This window comes from Neolamprologus multifasciatus, chromosome 23 (assembly GCF_963576455.1).
Source record: "Neolamprologus multifasciatus chromosome 23, fNeoMul1.2, whole genome shotgun sequence".
NCBI lineage: Eukaryota > Metazoa > Chordata > Actinopteri > Cichliformes > Cichlidae > Neolamprologus > Neolamprologus multifasciatus.
In genome coordinates, this window is record NC_140460.1 from 18,307,854 (window position 1) to 18,329,418 (window position 21,565).

General features: G+C 40.3%; 1 protein-coding gene across 5 annotated transcripts; it reads right to left on the reverse strand.

Moving 5' to 3' along the window:
* Positions 1-111: 111 nt before the first annotated feature.
* Positions 112-21,365, reverse strand: LOC146491340 (uncharacterized). 5 transcript variants are annotated; one of them, XM_085152692.1, is made up of 22 exons: positions 21,071-21,365; positions 19,977-20,091; positions 19,244-19,326; positions 18,999-19,160; positions 18,030-18,121; positions 17,805-17,953; positions 17,244-17,565; positions 16,924-17,045; positions 14,442-14,543; positions 12,947-12,980; positions 11,874-12,092; positions 10,980-11,203; positions 10,674-10,741; positions 10,483-10,599; positions 9,746-9,868; positions 9,553-9,645; positions 7,048-7,124; positions 6,511-6,566; positions 5,337-5,380; positions 4,847-4,963; positions 3,677-3,827; positions 112-1,888 (listed from the first exon to the last, which is right to left on the reverse strand). In XM_085152692.1, exons 2-22 carry the CDS (start codon positions 20,088-20,090, stop codon positions 1,733-1,735), a joined length of 2,625 nt encoding a protein of 874 aa, XP_085008818.1. In that variant the 5' UTR covers position 20,091; positions 21,071-21,365; the 3' UTR covers positions 112-1,732. The 5 variants fall into 5 exon arrangements, with proteins under 5 accessions (XP_085008818.1, XP_085008820.1, XP_085008817.1 ...); XM_085152694.1 differs by lacking the exon at positions 21,071-21,365 and adding an exon at positions 20,556-21,056 and having other exon boundaries at positions 112-596; XM_085152691.1 differs by lacking the exon at positions 21,071-21,365 and adding an exon at positions 20,556-21,055.
* Between the last annotated feature and the right edge of the window lie 200 nt (positions 21,366-21,565).

Here is a 21,565-nt window from a genome sequence, read left to right on the forward strand (position 1 = left end):
CACTTAAGTGACACTAAATATAAAATAAATTCTCAAAATCTCCTGAGAGCATGAATAACCCAGTCAACCCAGGTTTTGCATTTTTCAGATTATCCATAAGGTTTAAATGATTCATTCATTGTATTTTTTATGATTTCAGCAGAACGTGCTAACATGTTAAAGATTAAGCTCACAATCGTTTTCAATACCATTTTAATCAAAATCTTTCTGTATTTTAACATTTTTTGCAGTCAATAACAAAAAAAAAACATAAAAAAAAACTACAATACATGACAAAAAAAAAAATCAAACCACTTAATTTTGCATTACATGTCACATGTCCATATTAACATAATTTACATGAAATATACAAAAATTATATGTATTATTATCTTTACATGATCTATTTTATCATATAGATATTTTCTACAGACATAATGAAGAAACCTAAAGAAACATGCAGGTTAAATGACAACAAACGGAGAAGGATTTATTCAAACTATGACTTCCAGCTTTCCGTCTTCAGGGCTCACTTAGATTATTTTGGAAGGTCTCATAGGGGCCATAAATCTGTCTAATCTCAACCTCCCATCGCTAAGATTAGCCGGTTCTATGGCCTAAAAAAAAAAAAAAAAAAAAAAGGTCAGTCAATCAGTTCAGAGTCAAACCAGGACCAGAACCAGAGAAGAGACAGAACAGAACATTACATCCAGGACCAAGGCCCGAACAAAAGATGATTGGACCAAGTCTAGATGTAAGAGATACCAGAGTCCATCCAAGCCTGGGACCAACAGAGGGCCACACTGGGCTGGACTATGACTCAGGATTCAGAGGCTCCCTGACCAGAGTCAACTGGAACCAAAAAGGGACCAAACTGGGCTGAACTGATGTCAGACCAAGGCCAGACAACAAACACATTTAGGCCAGGAGAGTACAGGCCGACATTTCTAAGGTGTTTTTAATGTTTTTAAATTTTAACAAGTTTATTTTGGTTAGAAAACTTTATTCTCTCACAGTTCTCTGACAGCCGTTACGTTGACATGCGGCGGCTCTATGGTGCATCCCACCTCAGTTAAAAAAGTTTTTTTGGGCTCCATAGAGGTGAGTAATTAGCGGTCATTATGCTCATCCACTAATCTTGGCCTCTACTGTGGCGCTCCTGTCTTTAAATGTATAAGCCCTCCTTGAGGCCGGCGCCCCCTCCTGTCTGATCCACTTAATAAGCGGTAAGCCGATTGGTTCTCAGTGGGGGGGCACTCGGCTAAAACCACAGAGATTACCCAACTAGCCCACACAATCGAACGAACACAAAAGCAGACATAAACATGTTTTTACACAGACACAGAAATAAAAACATTGCATCATGTTCGAACAGGAGACGACTAAAACATGAAGAAACAGAGGAAAATAAATTAAAAAAGTGAATTAAAGAAGTCGGAATGCTAGAAAACACCAAGACACTCACTGGTAGTAACCCAGTGACCTCTGACCCCAGCTTAGACAAACACCAAGGACACACTCTCCTCACTTCACTCACAACTGATTACCAATGAATTCATCAATTACACGCTTCACTCTGCAGCACGCCAGCTCCAGGCTTTCAAAATAAGAGCCTCACATTGTAAAATTTAAATAAATACTTTTATTTTAAAAACCAGGAAGTGTCAGTATAAATTTATGTACATTCACAGACATAGTTTGACTGAGTGAAACAGGAAGCAGTCAATGAAGCAGCAGCAGCGGCGGTGGCGAGTTAGCGGCTCGGCGACGGTTTTGGCTCCTCCTCCTTCAGCTGACTCTGGTGCAAACTCATGATTAGACTCCGGATCTCATCGCGCTTCTGTCGCGCTCGCTGCCGCGGAAACCAGCTCTCCAACCGCAGCGGGATGTCAAAGTGCACCACAGGGTTCTGGAGGAGCCAATCAGAGAGCTCGATTAAGCCTCAGACCATCAGGACATCAGACAAAGCGCACCATGAAGACGATTTGCATCTCTTTTTTTGCAGAGACGCAAAAAAAAAAAAAGCACGTTTCTGTAAGTTTATAATAATTCAAATTAGGGCTGCACGATATTAGGAAAACCTGCGATGTGCGATAACTGTGATCAATACTGCAATAATGATATGACTTGCGATAAAATAAATAGCAAAAAAAACCCCGAATACATAATTTCTGTTTTACTGCAACAGTTTTATTTAATGAAAGCTGCTGTATTAGCAGTGTAACAACAAAGTGCACTTTAACATTGAAACAATGCCCCCATAAAAAAATTTCTGAGGCTTGAATTCTGAAAGACATCCTTCCCGGTCTGTAGAATTAGTTTTAAATAAACATAATTTAAATTATACTGCAAATTATCTCAGTGCAGCTGTTCATCATTTTACCACTCACCAAGTAGTTATGATGCAAGTCAAAACTGGAGGGGAAACTTTACTGTAGTGCTTGTGTAGTTTTCAGCTTGGCTCAGTTCAAACATGACGGTCTTGCGGCATGTTTCGTACATTTGTGGAATGGCAACATGGGAAAAGTAGTTTCGTGAGGGGATGCGGTATCTCCAGTCCACTTTATGTATCAGACTGGTGAAGCCCTCTCTGCTAACTGTATTTATAGGCATCATGTCTTTGTCACAAAATGTGTAATGGCCTCTGTTATTTCTTTGTACCGCTTCGACGTTTTCTCATAAGGAGTTCCACTTGATACAGAGACGGCTGTTGGACTGCTGTGCTCTTTGTCTTAACATTTGCAACCTTTGTTTGGCTGGCCCTGTCTTTCTGGAACTATTCAAACAGTTGTCTGTGGTTGTATTGAAGATGATGGTGGAGAGGTGAGGAAACACAACTAGTGTTCGGCAAGTTTTGCAGAGTGCCTGTGTTTGGAGAACGTCGCCTTTATCAAATCCAAAGTACCTCCAAATAAGCGAGGTACTATTTTTTTCTTTTAGGCACGAGTTCATAGTCAGTACCGTTCTCGTCATGCGTCTCGCTCTCAGTCTTTACAACTGACTCGTTGCTGCAGCGTTGTTTGCTTCCCAGGCCTCTAATCCATTTGATTGGTTAATACCGTGAAGGGCTCTATTCGACTGGTCAAATGTGTAAAGGGGTTTCTTTGATTGGTAAATTCTTTAAAGCACGTGTGTAAACATTTTAAGGTACCCATTTATCGCAGTTTACGTCGTCTTTTGCGATGGGCCCATCGCGCAGGCTGATATCGCGATGACAATAAATTTTAGATTTATTGTGCAGGCCTAATTCAAATATTATTTTCAGCCATAACGTCAGAAAAACGCACTTGAAATACGATTCAACACATTTACCCCCAAAAACATAACAAATAAAATTAATTTAATTAATATTTTCTTTATCAGCATTCTGTGATTTTACACATTTATGTTCTTATTTTTCACATATTTCAATAGAATTTTTACTGTGTGGTAAATATTATTCTGATGCAATTTATTTTTTTTTAAAAATGCCAAAAATAAATAATTATTTGGAGACTTTGTTTTACATTTTTATAATTACAATTTATTGTTTTCTAGATAATTAAATACATTCTTGACATGCTTCACACAGTTTATTACTCTTTTGTTCTCTATATCTTTTGTTAATATTTTGTTAAAAATATTTACACCTGTATGTGTGTGTGTGTGTGTGTGTGTGTGTGTGTGTGTGTGTGTGTGTGTGTGTGTGTGTGTTCACCTGTAGGAAGCTCTCGACATACTGCAGCAGGTAGAGTCCACAGTCGCTGCTGTTGTCCTGCTGAGGGACTCTGCAGTTGAAGCTCTTCATGGTGTCGGACGTGAACAGACGAGGCGACTTCCTGCGGACCTCCCACTCCACCTGCAGGTAGCTGAACAGAGCGAGGACCTTTAACCCTGCAGCTCGGTGGGTCACAGTTAAATATGTTCAAATACCACAGGGATGTGAAAGCAACTATGACGCTAACATAAAACCCAAAAATCTTTACTCAGTGAAACTAAGTCTGAATGTGATCAGTTGATCAATAATATTCCCTCACTTTATTAATTTGCAATTGACATTGACTTAGGTGATTGTGTTGACATCATAATACCTTTTAATTAATTTTTGGTACATGTATTAAGCATTTCTTTCATTATTTCTTTATTTATTTTTTGTACTTTTATTTAATTCTTTATATAATATTACATTTAATAATAATAATAATAATAATAATACGGTAATAATATTACCGTAAAACAGTCAAATAAGTCAAACTTTACTCAACTTATTCTTCTTGCTTCCTCCACTTCCGTACGATTGATGTATTAATGTTGAATTCTCTCGCTGCTCTATTCCCATGTTGTTGCAGTATATTAATGACTAACCTCATATTGTGGATGGATTATCTCAGTTGTTCTCCTGACTGAAGTTTTGGACCCAGATTACTCTGCGAGGCTCCTGACTATGGTAGCTGTAATGCTCCAACAATCCATCAAGCGGTGCGGCTTCATAGCTTACCAAAGTCGTACTAAAACATTTTTTGATAGATTTTTGAGCGCCGTGTTCCACATAAAATCAGTTCGAGGTCAGTAAGCACAACCAGAATTCATACACAAGGCACACTGTTGATTTTTGAGAAAATTAAAGGATTTTAAGTGCGCGTTATAGTGTGGAAAATACAGTATATAATTATTTTTTTCATTTTTATGGGATCCTAAATATTTTCAACAATTTATTACATTGGAAATAAAACAAATTATACAATTATTTTAGAAATTGCTTTAAAAATATTTTAATTGTGTTAACTATATTAATATTAAATATTTCATTAAAAACTAATATAACATTATTGATAAATGTGGGTTTGGTTTGTTTTCTGTCCTCTCTGCGTGCTGAGGTGGAACTCACTCTCTGATGAGTCTGCAGACGTTGTCGTGGTACGACAGTTTCAGTGAGTCCATGACCAGGAGGCACGGCCTGCAAACGATGACAGTGTTACACAACCATGGAAGGAAACTGGACAAACTGCAAATAACAGAAAAAAAAAAAAAAAAAGAAAACGGTCCACAAATATTAAAAAAACTGAACAAAAAAGGAATAAAAACTGGGGAAAAAATGGAAAACTGCATGAAATGTCACAAAAGTAATAAGAAAAAGCAAATAAACTGAAGAAAAATGAAGAAGAAAAACATGAAAAGAAACATCATTGACATGTGTCTGGTAAAATAAGGAACAGAAACCTCCGTGATTGAAACGAAATGATGTATAAACTTGATAAAATCTGTCATATGTGCAGAAAAAGTGACAAGTTAAATAAATATATAAAAAAAAAACTAGAATAAAATCTGATCATTTCTAATTGATTTCGATGTAAAATCTCATGTGGGTGAACTCTGACCTCTTTAAGACTCTGTCCTTCTTCCAGCCCTGCTCACTGGACTCCTGCAAACACACAACACAGTTACTCAAACCCAGGATTTTAAAACAATAACGAAGAAAAACATCTCAGTGATTGTAAAGAACGCTGCATCTCCTCCTCTTCAGCAGCATCAACTAACCATCACATTTCACATTCAACACAAAGATCAGCCCATGTTTTCCCAAACAGATCTCACTGGAAGATTCAACACTGAACTGATCATTGAGCCAAATAAACTGTGTGAACCAATGAATGTGCAGCATGAAAGCTCAGAGGATCAATTTTACATAAATATAAATAAATAGTGTCGTCACAGCTGTACGAAACGAGGTGGAAACCCTCCTCAGACTGAGGACACTTGCTGCAGTTTGATGGATTTACAGTCTGTACTTACACTTTAAATACCAGGTACTGCTTAATTACTGTGAAACCAGTGGTAACTTTCACATGTAATTACAGTTTACTACAATCAACTTCACACCTAAAGTGAAAAAGTATATTTAAACGGTAATTAAAGGGTAGTCAAGTTCAAGTTTAATTACAATAAAGTTACTGCTCATCAGTCTGTGTAATCAGTGGAGCTGATCTATAATTACAGTATGTTTACACTGTACTTACAGTATATGTGGATTATAATTAAAGTGTAATGGCCATAAATAAAGTGCCTATGAAATTAGTCCTGTACTTACAGTCACAGTACATGTTGGTTGTTTTTTTTTTCAGTAAGTTTCCCCATTGGCAGGTTTCAAAAATGGCATTTTTTTTATTAAAAGACCCTCACGACTCATCGAGTGACACCACTGATTAGCCAATCAGTGACATGGAGTCTGTTGATGTCACTTTCTCAGATCAGCTCAGAACACTTACAATCCTGGCTGAGTAGGTAATACTGAAAAAATGGTTATTTATTGCTGACGGCAGGTTGCCAGTGGACATTTCAGGCTCTGGTAGCCTAGGTAACTGTGTGATGCATTTACATGAGAGTCAAGGGTATCCTTTCACTCTCATCATTCCAGCTTCAGTTGCTCACCTCAAAGTTGAGAAACATTTTAGACACACCCATGTCGCAACCTGAATGTCACCGGCTTTCTGTGGTCGTGACACAAGTGGATATTTACACCACACTGAAAGCAATGACAGTGTATGAACTTACTGGTGGCTGCTGCGACACAAGACTAGAGTTTGGCTTTCCCACAGCTCCGGATTTCCCTGCAACAACAACAAAAACACGTTCGCGTCTTCACGAGCAGCTCTAAATAAAACTACATGTGAGGTTAAACATAGAACACCAAAGAAAAAAAAAAAGAAGATCAATGAATGAAATGGAAAGAAAGGTCTTGCGGAAAATGAAAAAAAAAGGGAGAAATGAGCACAGATGATGAACCAGATGTGACCTCCAGTTTACTACGAGCTGATTTATAGACCATAAAGATTCAGAAATGTCTAAATGGGTCTTTAGTGGAGAACATATTTAAGTCTGGAACATTTAATCCTTTAATTTTGGGTGTCAACTTCGAGCATGGTGTTTTAATCAGCGCTGGCGAACATCGTGCCCCAAATACCCTAAAACGCTGCCTCCCAGAGGGACGTAAACACCAGTATGTCTGGTGCCCATTAGAGACGCTCTGCTGAACGTGACCGAAGCCACAGCTTTCATTCAGCCACCGAGACAAAAACCAGGTCAGCTCACCTGCTCGCCTCTGAAACTCCTCATACCGAGCCTCCTCCAGACCTGGGAAACACACCACCACCAGGTACCAGTGAGCTCTGCCAACACAAAACCACAACATACAGCTGAGGAGAGACGGGCAGAACAACCCAAAACCAAAGCTAAAAACACCCACACACACTCAGGGTTTAAATATTTAAAAAGAAAAAAAAAAAAAAAAAAAAAAAAAGGGAAAAAAGACAAGACTGGAAAAATGTGGTACAACTGAGCTTGTACGGAGAAAAAAAAAAGAATGTTTAAGAAAACAAAACTATACAAAATAAATAAAAAGGTCAAAGAAAAGAAAAATGGACATTTTGCACTAAAAAGTTTCATAAAATACCAGTAAAAAAAAAAAATTGAATTAAAATTGAATTAAAAATTAAAAAAGTAGTGGCTACCAAATAAATACATGTGTTAAAAAATTAATGTCCCAGAAGAAAGGAAAAAAAAAAAAGCATAAAAATGGCACAAAACCAAAAGAAAAATGGCCTAAAATTGTGAAATGTCACATAAAAATTGAAAAAAAAAAAAAAAAAAAAAGCCTAAAATTTTTTATAATTAAATAAACAAAACAACAGAAAGAATAGTAAGAATACTTTAAAACAAACAAACAAAAAAATACATAAAAACATTTTTAAAAATAATGAAATAACGTGAAAAAAAAAAAAATGGAGATAGTCCCACCGAACCTCCTCAAAATCAGCAGACGTTTTATTCAACAGTAATAATAATTTAAAAAAAAAATGTTAGTCTCCATTTTATAATGATTAATAATGAGACATTATAGACTATGTGCACGTTAGCATATTCTACTTCCGGTGCGGAAACTCCTGTGGGGAGTTTTGTTTCCGGTGTCCTATTCGCGCCTTGTTTACGGTCCAAAACAAGTTAAGCAAATGAATGAATCAAGCAGCGATTTACATTTCTATAGATGTCTTGGGCATTTACCCAATATATCTGTAAATTATGTTCATCGACTTGTCGATATTTTTCCCCCGCGCCTCAGAGCAAAAGAGAAAAGGGATTCAAATGTTATATTTCTCAGCTGTCCCTCGTTTATCGCGGGTGTTATGTTCTAAAAATAACTAGCGATAGGTGAAATCAATTAGCCAATTTTATTTTTTGACGGTGCAAAACGTTTTCGTGGACATACAGTACATGCTAGCAGTGTGACTCTGTACTGTACAGGAGAGACGTCACGGAGGAGATCATCTGCAGCAATCAGGATGCAGGACACAATGTGATGTAAAAAAAGCATGCAAACTTGCACTAAAAAAATCTGCGAAACACCGAGGTGAAAGGTGAACCGCGTTATAGCGAGGGACCACTGTCATTTTGAAGGTAAGTCACAACATACCCTTCGTAAATACTAATGTATAGAAACCCTTATCAGCAATCATTAATTTTTTGTGTGGCTTTTTTCACGGTTTGTTAACATGCTGTGTAGGTGTGTACTTGACTAGCTGATATCGACATAACGGGGAAACATCTGGTTTGACTATTCTTCACCTGTAGTTTGAATGCTGAACATTTGCCTGTTTAAATCATAAGACCAGTCACTATACAGAGATGTGCTTCTGAATGTTGACGATGTGTCTTCTGCTGCAGTAATGCAGTTCTGCTTGTGTTGAGTGATGTGAAAAACTGATCGATCTAAACTCTTTAAACGTCAAAATTGATCATTAGATTTTTTATGACACAACAATGGTGAGTGTTCCCACCTTCTGCTCTTTGTAACTTAACGCGATCTTTCCGTTTTCGAGTTTTGGACATGATTTTGGAGTACAGTAGCAATTGACCGCAAAGTAAAGCTACTGGAAATGTACAACCCTACATCCGGTCTCAAACCAGGAAGTTAGCATTTTCTCGTGCACAAGGTCTACTGAAACTGTGACGTTGGTGCTGAGAGCTGGCCAGAGGAAAACAAAGCCAGGTTTTCTCTGTGGTTGTGACTGAGTGGGAGTTAAACTGATTTGGTTGCACTTTTTTTTCCCCTTTTTTTTTTTTTTTTTTTTTAAAGAAAAACTGAGTTTAATGTGTTTTTCAGGCCTGAGTATTTTATGTGGATATCTGCTGTATGAACGTATGAAGGTGCCACATTAACACTGTGCCTCTGAAAATATTCTCAGTGTGGAGGTAAAATGTCGCCTGGCCTCGTTAAAAACACGAAGGAATGGTGCAAAGATGCCGTAAAAGCAGCCTGAGGTTTAAGATGTCCTGAGCAGGTCTGGATGTTAATGAGGACCCTGAGGGAGGGGGGGGGGGCTAGGGTCAGAGTGGAGCGACAGTGGAAGAAGCGTCTCTGGTAAAGCCATCACGTGCGGCCAGTTGGCAGGTACGCGCGCTGATGAGGTGCTCGAGTGCAGCTTTTATTGAAAAGTGGCGTCTCTGAATGTGGGGCGAGGAACTGAGGTCAGTGCGGGCAGCTCCAGGAGGTTTTATTCCAGCTGACCACAGTGAAGGTGGAGGAGGAGAGGGACTTACTCTTGATTGACAGGCACGAACAGGAAGTCTTTGGTGAAAATGTCCACGTGGCGAGTCCACGTCTTCACCCGCTGGTGCCGCGTGTGACGGTCACTGAAGACACATGAGCATAGAGACACTCAAACATCTGAAACCTCGCACACTTTTTTTAATTTTTTTTTTAAATAAAAGAGATGCACACGCTTGCTCTTACGGGACATAGGGGGCGGTGCCCTCGCCGGCCGCTCGCCGTCTGCTCAGCTGCTTGTAAAAGAAGCTGCTGAAGATGTGACTCCTCTCAGCCACCGAGCCGCCAACGCCCTCCAGGAGGAGATACCTGCAGCACACAGAAGGAGGGGAGGTTGACCCCTGCAGGTGACCAGCAGCTACTACAACCTCTGAAACCTCTGAGGGAGGTGGGCGGGGGAAGGATGGGAGAAGGAATCAGGGTTGGAGGGAGAAAACAGTGAAGGAATAGGGAAAAAAGAAGGAAGGAGGGAAGGAAGTAATGAGAGAGGGAGGTATAGAGAGAAGAAGGAAAGTAAAGTAGAAATGAAGGCAGAAGAAAGGAAGAATAAAAAAGGGGATGAGGACGAGTGGATGAAGGAATCTGGGAAAGAGGTAAGGAATGACGGAAGAAGGAAGGAAAAACAGAAGAAAAGAAGTGAAAGGAGGGGAAGAAGATAGGAAAAAGAAATTGGGGAAGGAAGTAAAGAGGAAAGTAAGGAAGTAACAAAGAAGGACGATGGAGGGATGGAAGAAATAAAGGAGGGATCAAGGAGAAAAGGAAGTGAAGAAATGAAAGAAAGAAGGAAGAATGCAGAGAAGGTAGAAAGGAAGGAAAGCGTGAGGGAAAAGAAAGAAGAAGCAAGAGGTTAGGGGGCAGGGAAGAGGGGAGGAATGTAAAGAAAGCAAAAAGCAAAGGAAGCAAGGACAAGTGGACAAACTGACTTGAGGTAGAAGTCGATGATGACATCATTGAGGAACTCGCCAGCATCCAGACAGGCCAGGTCCTCCTTGGTCACGGTGATGCGGCCTTTGCAGGGGGCCATGGGGTACTGGATCAGCCTGGAGACCAAACTCAGGGTTAAAGCCCATATATGTACCGTTTGTCCTGGTTGTACTGGTTATACTGGTTTTACCTGGTGGGAAGACCAGCAGAGTTTAGGCTGGACTTGTTTCTCTGACCTCTGCTCAGTTGATTCGACCTCTGTCAAGAAACACACATCTGTGACTTTAAACCTAATTGTGACTTTTGACCTTTAATAGTAATGTTTTGTGACAGATTGATTAGTTTGTGTATCAGGTTACAATCTGTGTCTCTTTATTTAATGATCTGTTTTCAACCATAACTTTTAGTCTCATAGTCTGTCCTGATGGCGTTCAGCGCCACGGCAAGAGCAGAGGAGCTCAGAGGAGGTGAAGGGAGAGGACGAGTCATCTCTTACCGTCGAGTGTCCCAGCAGTCTGAGGAGGTGCTGGTCCACAGGAGGAGGACAGCTGTGGAGGAGCAGCAGCCCGTTGGCCCAGTCCAGAGGAGAGGCCGGGCCTTCAGAGGAGGAGGGGGTGGCGACTTTGTACTCCTCCATGTCGAGGATGGAGGCCAGCAGGGCGGCCTGGAGCTCCTGCAGCTGCTCCTTCAATAGCAGGAGGATGAAGCAGCATGGAGGACCTGCAGAGAGTAGGAGATGCCAGCTTATCCAACATGAGTACATTAAAACCAGTTATAAACAGACTGGTCCAGGATCAGCCCAGTCAGCCCAGCGCTGTGATGTCATTGAGCACTGTGAGCCCAGTTGAACCAGTGAGAGCTCTTCTATTCTCCCAGTAAACACCAGCAGCAGCTCTCTCTCTGTTTCCACCCGCAGGTCTCTCTGGCCCCGTACAGATGACCTCACAGCTGGAATCGGTACACTGTGCCTCCGGCTTGCCACGATTGGCCGATGGCTGGGTATGGAGCCCTCTGATTGGCCGGCAGGGGCCCGGCCCAGCGCTGCACGGCTGCAGAAGTAAATTTTCCGTGAAGCCTCAGAGTGAAGCTTTGATTTTGGGCTGTGTGCAGAGATCCTGTGTGAGGCTGATGGATCACTGCATGGGGAAAACAGCTTGACTCTGTAACAGTTTTATAATTGAATCTAATAAACCGACTCCAGCCCGGTTATCCTTATCCTCTGAACACCACCTCAGACTCTGCAGGTTTCCCTGAGAGGAGGTCAGGCTGGTTTGGTGATGCAGAGTGAGCGCTCGCTGCAAGTTAAACTGGGAAGCAGCTGAGTGGAAACTGTGCGGTGATGGAAACTGAGCAGAGCAAACATCAACCGGAGCTTTAACCCTCGCCTTACCCGAGCAGCAAGACGAGGAGGAGGAAGAGGAGGTCTGGATGGAGGACAGCTCCTTCTGCAGCAGGTTGGCCTGAGCATCCGTCACCCACAGGAAGAGCAGCGAGGGGGCAGGGCCTTCCCAACCAGCCAGCAGAGTTCCACCGCGGGCCACGCCCCCGTCCCACAGTCCGTAACCCCGAACCTGAGATGCCACCACGCTGACCTGACACTCCTCCACCCCTGAGAGGAAAAAAAAATGAATTAATTTGTCTCCTAATTCTGACTTTTTAAACTCATCTTCATCTAATAAACTGTGACTTTAAACCCATAATTACACCTGATCACCTAACATCTGTCCGATGGAAAACGAGGTCATAACATCTGTGGAGCAGTGAGACCTCCAAGAATGAAGTGTTGAAAAGATGGCAGTAAAAGGAGTGTTTTTACTGATGCAGTCTCCATGTTTAACAAATCAGGTGAGACAGCAACTTGTCAATCACAGGTAGCTCCACCTTAAATCCTTTAAGACTAATGAATCCATCATTTCCAACATGAACATCCTGTTTTATTGAAGAAGGCTTTAAAACACAGACCGAGACCACAAACCCATCAGCTAAGTGTTTACTGAGCTCTCAGTGAGAAGTCTTCTACAAAAACAGACGTTCAGGGTTTGAGAAGCTACATCCATCTTTCCTCACAGACACCTGAACGCTTCTTCCAGCTTCTTCCTTTAGAGGTCACCACAGCGGCTCACCTGCCTCCATCCAGCATGTCCACTTTTAAAAAACCATAGCTGCGACCCTTCACGAGACATCTATCTCCAAAACTTTTGAACTATGAAATATGGCCTTTTAGTAAGATTGAAATCATAAACGTTGCACTTTGTAAATCAGAATTGTCAGTTTCTAATCATTACGTGTCATTACACACACACATATTTATTTATTTATTTATTTTAAACAGTAAATGGGGAGTTTAAGTCTAAAATTACACTTGGACAACTATTAAAGAGTCTGACTGGCTGCATGTGTCAGTGTTAATGTTTCTGTCTAATCAGTGGGTGGAGAACATGAACCAGAGGGTGGATAAGTTACCTTTCATGGGGATCATGATCCCGCTTTCAGTGATCTAAACAGAGAAAGAGATCAAACTGTTAGACAACAAAGAAATGCTGCTTATGACTTTAAAAGTTTATTTAAAAAGTTTATTTAACTTGAGTTGAACAGACGACATTGAGGAGCAGACCCTCCACTGACCCCCTGACCTCCTCCTCTGCCCCCTCCTGCTTTTTAACAGCGCTCTAACTGAACCTTTAATCACTCATTACAGGTTGAAATGTTTACGACCTTGCGGGAAACAAACAAAGCCGCTTCATAAACTCAGAGTTCGGCAATTTCTCATCTGAGCTCTGGCTCTTGTTTTACCTTTGCTTCAGCATTTGTATCCCACCCTCACACACTAAAGAAAATAAAAGATGCTGGAAAAGATGTGGGATTATTAAAAGTGCAGAGCAAGCAGCAGAAAGTTGGATTAGCATGTGGAAAAAAAGAAGAACAAGGTTAAACTTTTGTTTAAACCCAAAAACACAGAAGCTGGACACAAACACTGGAACATCCCACAGCCACTGCTTGGCCTCAGCAAACAGGTTAAACAAGGGAAAACCACGACTGCCTGTGGAGAAAGATCATGTGATCATATGACTGAGCGCTCCTGCTGGGCACGTGATGCTGCCCCCAGTGTGACCAGTTTAAGGTACTGGGACTATTATTATTAGATTATTTTTAGATTAAAAACGTGAATGTAGATCAGTGAGGTATCGATTTTAAAAAGTCAATAAATGTGTTTCATTATTGTAACATTATGTGCCTTCATTTAGACCCTTCGATATAAAAACGTCACATTTTCACAGCAGCAAAACATTACAGTATGTTAAAGGGTTCAGCACATCTGGAGCTGGGAGACGGGGTCACAGTAAAAACACCTAAAGTTTAGCTGTTAATTTAAATATATAATTTTTTTTTTTAAAAAATGAATATTTTATTGTGTACATTCACATAACAAAGGTCTTCTCTGAGATTTTAGTCATAATTTATGTTTTAAAAAAAAACAGGTAAATTTGATGGAAAATACTTGGACATTCTTAGATAAAAGTTGCAAATTTATGACAAAAATGCAATTAACGACATTTTGAAATTTTTACAATGAAAAAAGTTGTAAATTTACAATCATGTGACTAAAGTCACATATTTTACTTTAATTTTAATTAACATCTGAAATTTTCATTGTTCCACCAACAAAAACACCTGCAGTTCTTGGAGACAGTCAGAAAACAGATCAGAGGGTCTAAGAGTAGAAAAAAAATGTATATCAGCATAAATAAACGTGTGAGGGGAAAGAGGAGCTGTAAACATGCTGTTAGTGACACTCCTGTCTGTGGGCAGGAGAGACCCCACGATAGTGACTCAGTAAAGCTGCCACACCTCATAGATCACAAATAACAGAGCACTGATGCTCCTGTGTCCCGTCACACTGAGCGTCTCCGTGTTTATGGTTTACAGGTTTATGTGAAGCTGTGACAAACGGTCTCACCATAATCGGCCCGTTGGCATCTGCAGCCGTGAGGCCGGCGTGAAGAGAGGCGAACTCCAGCTGCAGGAAGGACGGTGGCGTCACAGGAACTGGTTTGGGAGCCTGTCAGACAGCGCAGAGGGACAGAGTGAGCCCACAGGTACAATGTGTGCGAGTGGAAAAAAGCCACTAACACACAGAGCAGTAAAAATACAATAATGCAAACAATAAAAGCGCCGCAGACGCTCGGGTGAGCGACTGTTTGTGCAGCAGATGGTGGACTCTCAGCTGGGATCAGGTTCTGTCTGTAAACACAACAACAAACACTCAGGTCCAATCTGGATCTGCTTAGAGGAGCATTTACAGGCCGGCAGAGCCACAAACAAACGAGGTGACTCACCGCGGCCTCAAACATGCGACCGAGAGCTCGCGGACGCCCCGCAGCTAAACTGGGTCATCTTAACAGGACAGACCGCAGCAGCTGGCACTGATTATCACACAGGTATTGATTCTCACAGAGATTATTAATCTGCAGCATCAGGAACAGTTTAAATCAGGGGAATTCACCATTCTACACTCCATCATCTGATTATTTACACACGGAGTCATTATTGTGAAGTTTCCGGTTTTTCCCACAGATTATTAAATCTTTGCCAAATCAAACACTCGCATTATCACATGTGGTGCCTCCCTAAAGGCAGCGGTCGACAGAGGAAGATGATCTGGACCGGTAATGCATCTTTGGTCATTCATAAGAGTCTCTTGGAAACGTTTTATTCATCGAATTCTTGTTGCAAATTAAATATAATCTGCTGACTGTGCAGAGTGCAGTGGGTAGTCCTCATTTTAGCAGCTCATCAACTAGGGTCTGGTTGGATTTAAGACCACAGAGGAGAAGACAAAAAAGCCAATGAAGACAACTGCAAAGAAAACAATGAAAAAGATAATAGTAAAGAAGACGACAGACAAGATGAAGAAGATGATTACAGGACAAAGGAGAGAAAAAAAAGGAGACTGAAAAAAAGATGTCTTAAGTAAGACAAAGACAAAGTCAAAGGAGACAAAGAAAAAGAGACATGGATGAAGTCCAAGATGATGGAGTCCATCTAACCACGGAGGGACTGTAGATTCTGTTAGTTTAATTTTCACTGTGGATCTTCCTATTTTGGTTTTAATTTTTCATACATTACGCTTTACAATGTTTCTATTTGCTCATGAGCCTAAAGGTGGCCATGTTGGATTTTACTAAACCTGATGGTTTGTTGCAAGTGTAACTGTGACTGTTCTTGGCTGAGCTTTGCAGGACTTTCCAACACTCTGTAACTGCCTAGTCGAATACACTTTTAGTAACAAAAACAAATCACACTAATGATAAAACAATGAAAATGGTCACTTGCAGTAGCCTTCTGTCTCGTTGGGCTGTTTTTGGTTCCTTTGCCTGTTGACCCCTGCTGTTGTTCTCTTTCCTGTCCAAGCCCACTTTTCAGCCAATCAGCATTCTACCAACACCATCATCACGTCACAACACTGTGCTGGGTTTCTGGTGGACTGCATGCAAACACATCTGCACTGGCTGCACGCTCCAAATCCTTTTAATACCTTTGAATTTCATGACTTTAATAAACATCACATCTAAGGACCTGTGCAGAGCCCAGACTCTGCTCTTTGGTTAAAGTGGATCCTGGTTTAATCATCTGCTGTTAAACTTAATAAACAGAACCACATTGTTTGGAAAAGCAGTTTGAAACGTCTGCTTGTTGTGGATGAAGTGATGGTTTTAAAATGCCGGATTTGTGGGTCACATGAGTGCACCACATAAAGCAGCGTCCTGTTTCTGAGCAGCTGCAGGTGGAAATGAAAGCCTGCTGTTCTTAAACGTGACTCTCATAAAGCAGCAGCAGCAGCCGCCACCGCCGCTTGTCCCGCCAGCGAGATCCCCCCTGTGCTTTTTTCGGATTATCTGAGGAACAACCCGGCTGACTTCTGGGTGAGGTTATCACGAAGCCTTCGGCCTTTATTTCTCACTTACAGACATTTAATTATCGCAGATGTCACGAGTCAGAGGTAATCACTTTGTTCCTCAGTGCCCTGCATTCTTACAAGACAACACTTATGTCATATTTTAACAGCCTTTACCAGCATTTGTACACCTTAAAACAACAATGTGCTCTGAGCTTTATAGATAGAACATTTTATTCTGTCCTGAAAGTCCACGCCTTAAACATGCTCTAAACCTGGGCTAAATGACAAGAAAACAAAATAAAGAAAATCAAACCAAGACTGGACAAAAAAGACTGAATCATCCTTGAGCTATAAAATAAATGCAGAGGACCAAAAACAGAGCCCTGAGAAACACCATGAATAACTATTAAAGATGCCCAAGTGATTTTGAAGCCGCTGTTGTCGAACATGTTATAAAACAAAGTTACTTTATTAGTTCTGCAAGAAAGCATCAAACCTGAGTTTCCAAAGAAGAAACTCTGTTTCTGTTCTATTTACCTACCTGCACCTTCTCAGAGTTTCCCTGACGAGATTCATCGACCTGGTTGCTGCTATGTGATGACCTCTTTGCTTCGTCTCCGTTTCCCTCACAGTCCTCCTCCTCCTCCTCACTGGACAGCACGACTAAAGGAAGAAACAAACAAGCGATATCAGAACCTTCAAATCATGTCACCATTGTCACTTTTCCCTCATAAACATCAAGCTGTGGGGCTGAAAATTAAACATGATTTTCCAATTAATGCCAATTTACATCCTAGAATTTCACTCACTAAACATGGAGCACATAGACTCCATCACATAATTGGTGGAAGTCAAACTCACTCGGCTCAGTTGGTTGGCTCAGCTTCGGTTTGGGTGTCCTCAGTCGGGGGTGGAGGACAGCTGACCTGTTGTTCTTAGTCTTCTCTTTGAACTGCCTCCACCTCTCTCTCTCCTTCTCCCTGTCGTTGACCTTCAGGTTGCTGGTGAAGGCAAGTCGCACCCTCCTTACTGGCGTCGACGACGACGATAAGACCATCTCCATGGTCTTATCGTCACCCTCAGGCCTACAAAGGCCTGAGGGTGACGTTTGATTCAATCTGGAGATAGAAGAGTTCTTTATCTGTTGTTTCAAAGGAGATTCGGGAGGAGTTCCTGTGTCGCTCTGAAACAATCAGACCGAAGGTGAAGATCCAGTTTGTAACAGGAAATTTAAAGTTTACAAAACATTCACAATAAAACCTTTTTTATTCTCTGCAACGTTTTCCTGCATCTCAGGTGTACCTGTTTTGTTTAATCCTAAACAATTTTATTGCGAAAATATTGCAACTCCCCTCACTTAAGTTTCATGACTTTACTTTTTGTGACTTTCACTGTGAAAGTGCAGCAACCTTTAACCTTTACCTTCTCCTCAGAAGTGTCTCCATTAGACTCAACTCTCCTCCACCTTTTGTCTCCCAGTGTAGAAGAACTAAAACTCCCAAGATGCTCGTCACCTCTGAACTCAGCCAGAGAGTCCACAGAGTCCACTGAGATCCTTTTATTGACCAAAGCTGCAGAAGAAATGACAATCAATCACGTTGATCAATAAATCTCAGACAATCCTCTCTCTACCTGTGAAAAGCTAACCTGACAGCTCTTTCTTCTTCTGTGGTGGAGACAGGTGCTCTAAAGCCACCTCAGGCTGCAGCAGTCGGTCAGACGCTCTCTTAGGACGCCATCTGGTGGAGAAATCAGAGACACTCAGTGAGATTATTTAAATTATCTCGCAGCCTGCATCACTAATGAAAGACTTCATTATATATAGTATATCAGAAACTACTTTTTTACAATTATAGTTAATAACAAAATAATTCCAATGAAATATCATTGAATTAAAGTATAAAAAAAATCTGAATCCTGTCAATACGTGTAAAGAAATATTGAAACATTTAATAGTAAGTAGCATGAAACAAATCTACAAAAATTTTAGAGAAAATAAAAAGTAACTTTCCAACTAATAATAAGGACATGATTAATAATATTCTAATAATATTTATTGTAATATTATAACTAATAAAAAAAATAACTAAAAATCTTTAGAAGTGCTCCCTAAACACATTAGGTTGTAAATAAATAAATAAGAAATATTTAAGTAGAAACCTAAAAATATTATTAAAATATTGCACCACAAAGGATATATTAAAATATAAACTCTGTAAAACCGCTGCATTAAATGTCATTAAAGCAACAAAACAGTGGGTGAAACTAAATTTATGAAAGATATTTGAAATGTGACAAAATACTACCATTTTTTTAAAAAATTAAGTAGAAAATAAATCATGCTTATAAATTTAAATACCTGAAGATTTTTTAAAAACTGTAAACTCTCAATTCAAATGAATGACATGTACAAACAAATAAGTCAACATTAGTAAATCTAAACATTAAGGTTATGATTAGAGATGCAGAGGAGCCTAAAACTTGTATTAAAACCCCCAAAAAAACAAACAATAAAATTAGTTTAAAAAAAGATTTTGGTATGAAGTCTATGATTTTAAGCGGATGTTGGTGCAGCTTCAGCTCGTTAAATTATTGAGTGCAAAAAGAAAAACTCACCTGTTTGACAAACAGCTTGATGTCACTTCTCTTTGCCCTGCTTGTGATTGGCAGCGCCAGCTGCCTGCTGCTCTTTGATTGGCGTCTGAAGCTCCGCCCCCGATGGGGCTCTTGAGTACCTGCTGTGTTTTGAAGTTTCCTAAGAGCTGCTTACACGGCGTCCTGCAAGGAAATGACCTGGTTACTTTTAACATTTCATGGCAAGTGTAATGAACTATTTAGACTGCAGAGGGTGCTGCACTCACCTCTGTCTGGCTGACAAAGCGCCCACAGGATTCCCAGAATGCATCCTGTCAGCTCCACCTCTGCCAGACTGATTCCCGTAAAACTGCACACAAAACAAACAAACACAACCGCTTGATTAACTCAAACATACCACCTTAAAAAAGGTCCAACACTTTATAGATGCCACCTTAAATGAGCCTTTCCTTAAATAAGTGAATGGGTCGGACACTTTAAAACAACAACTTATACCACCATAAGTAAAATCAATCTTACTCAAAACAGCCTTAACATAAATCATCACCACACATCAAGAATATGGGCTGGTACCACCTTAAAAAAGGAGTGGTGTCTCATGAGTTGCCTCCTGTTCAACGGGGAAGGTGACTGAGTGGAAGGAGTGGAAGTATCCTGATATGCACTCTGCACACTCTATATAAGGGCAACTCCTTCCAATCAGTCACCTTAAAAGCAGAATTTTCAATTATTCCACCTTAAGAACCTATATCACCTTAAATATCGAAGGTTTCACTGGAGGCAGTACCACCTTAAGAGTACTCAAAACTGTAGATTAGCTTTTCATATGACTAATCAACTAAACATGAGAAAGTTTACAGACACCATCTTTAAATATCCCAAACAATTAACCTGTCAGATCATCAATATCACCTTAAACGGTTAATCAGAGGCTTAAAGGAATGTAATATCACTTCACGGGGACAAACGGATGACACGAGGAAGATTTAGGAATACCACCTTTAGTCGAGGGGTGGAGGTCTGGAGGCGGGACAGAGGTGACTGCATGTCTAGGGGACTGGAGTCAGAGCAATGAGGATGTTTCTTCTTGGGAATCTTGAAGGAAGATGCCATCCTGCAATGACACGAATACCTCAGACCATACAAAAAAAAACAATCAGGCAAAAGTACAGGAGCCGCCTCATAGAGCTGCTGTATCCAGAGAATTGGATGTACAGGGGACGCTATGCCAAATTCCATTAAAAAAAACTGGACAAGTTATGCAGAATTTCATCAAACTCAGTGTATAAATAAAAAATAAATAACAGTAGATTTAAAGCAATTTTGTCACATGACTGTCCTGCATCTTTAAAAAAAATTAACAATTAACTTAAAGAATCCTACAGTAATTAAAAACTAACTTTTTCTATAAATATGGGTAAGGACTGCTACACCACGCACAAAGGATTTCAGGAAATTTGAAGCGTAGTTATTATGTGTATTAATCTGTAGTCTGAGCCCTCAAACAAATCAGACAAAACTAATCTGTTCAGAATAATATAGCTGCTTAAAATTTTTTTTTAAAAAAAAAGGTCTTACATGCATTTCTGAATGGCCAAATATTGGGCTTCTGGGGCTGGGAACTCTAAACACCAACGTTCAGATCAAATCAAAAAACATCCCGGAAATTATGCCTGCGAGTGAATTTTAAACATATGCGAGTAAACACGACATAAAACTACTGTAAAATCGATGCTGAGCAGACCAAAGTCCATTTGAAAATTTCGGGGTTTTAACCTCACCATCGTTCCCTGCCACAAAACACGACTCTGTGTTTTCACAAACACTGGGACTTTTGATGTTTTATACGTACAGGATTAAATAAAAAGCTAAAATGACCGTTATATATATTATCACAAGAATTTGTGGCAGTTTTCCCTCAGATCTTCCTTTAACTATAGAAATAAATATATTTGCCCCGTCTATCACAGCTGGTGGGTTATTTTTGCGCCGAATTTTCAAAAACAAATTAATGATTTGTAAGGTGTTCACTGCAGAAAGCTACCACAACTGTGGACCTGTTAAATAATTAAAAACTGAATAAATTTACCAACCCGAAGTCCGCCGGGGGAGCCAGGTAAGCGGCTAAGGAGCCGGGGCTAGCCGGTAAGCTAAGCTAGCTGCTGGCGGACTCTACGCCGTTAAATGTTGCTGAATTATCCGGACGCCTCATGGGGCGGCAGGCGGAGAAGCTGGAGGAGTCCCACCGTCCGGTTAAGCTTAACCAACTAATTCAAAAACATCTTTTTCTCTTTGGGCTGGACACTCAGCAGGACAACTGCTAAATAACAACAACCACAGCGTAGCGACGTCACTCTGCGTGATCACGTCACGTGGTTTCCTGTTCCCTCAATAAAAAACAACTATGCAAACAGCAAATAAATTGATATTTATTTTATATTTTATTATTATTTTACTTCATTCTGTTATATATCGTCCCTTAATATTAATGTTTGTAAATATTTGCATTGTGTTTTTACTATTTTAACTGCTATAACATTAAAAACGTAATAAATAGTTCCTCTTTTAACAGTTGTATTTTGATGTTG

What these genes read in the sequence shown, in the direction of transcription:
- LOC146491340 (XM_085152691.1), bottom strand. An exon ending in GAGACACTTCTGAGGAGAAG is followed by an intron (nt 17,566 to 17,804) that starts GTAAAGGTTAAA and finishes TGATTGTTTCAG; the next exon opens with AGCGACACAGGAACTCCTCC. An exon ending in TTCGTGCCTGTCAATCAAGA is followed by an intron (nt 7,125 to 9,552) that starts GTAAGTCCCTCT and finishes TTGTGTTGGCAG; the next exon opens with AGCTCACTGGTACCTGGTGG.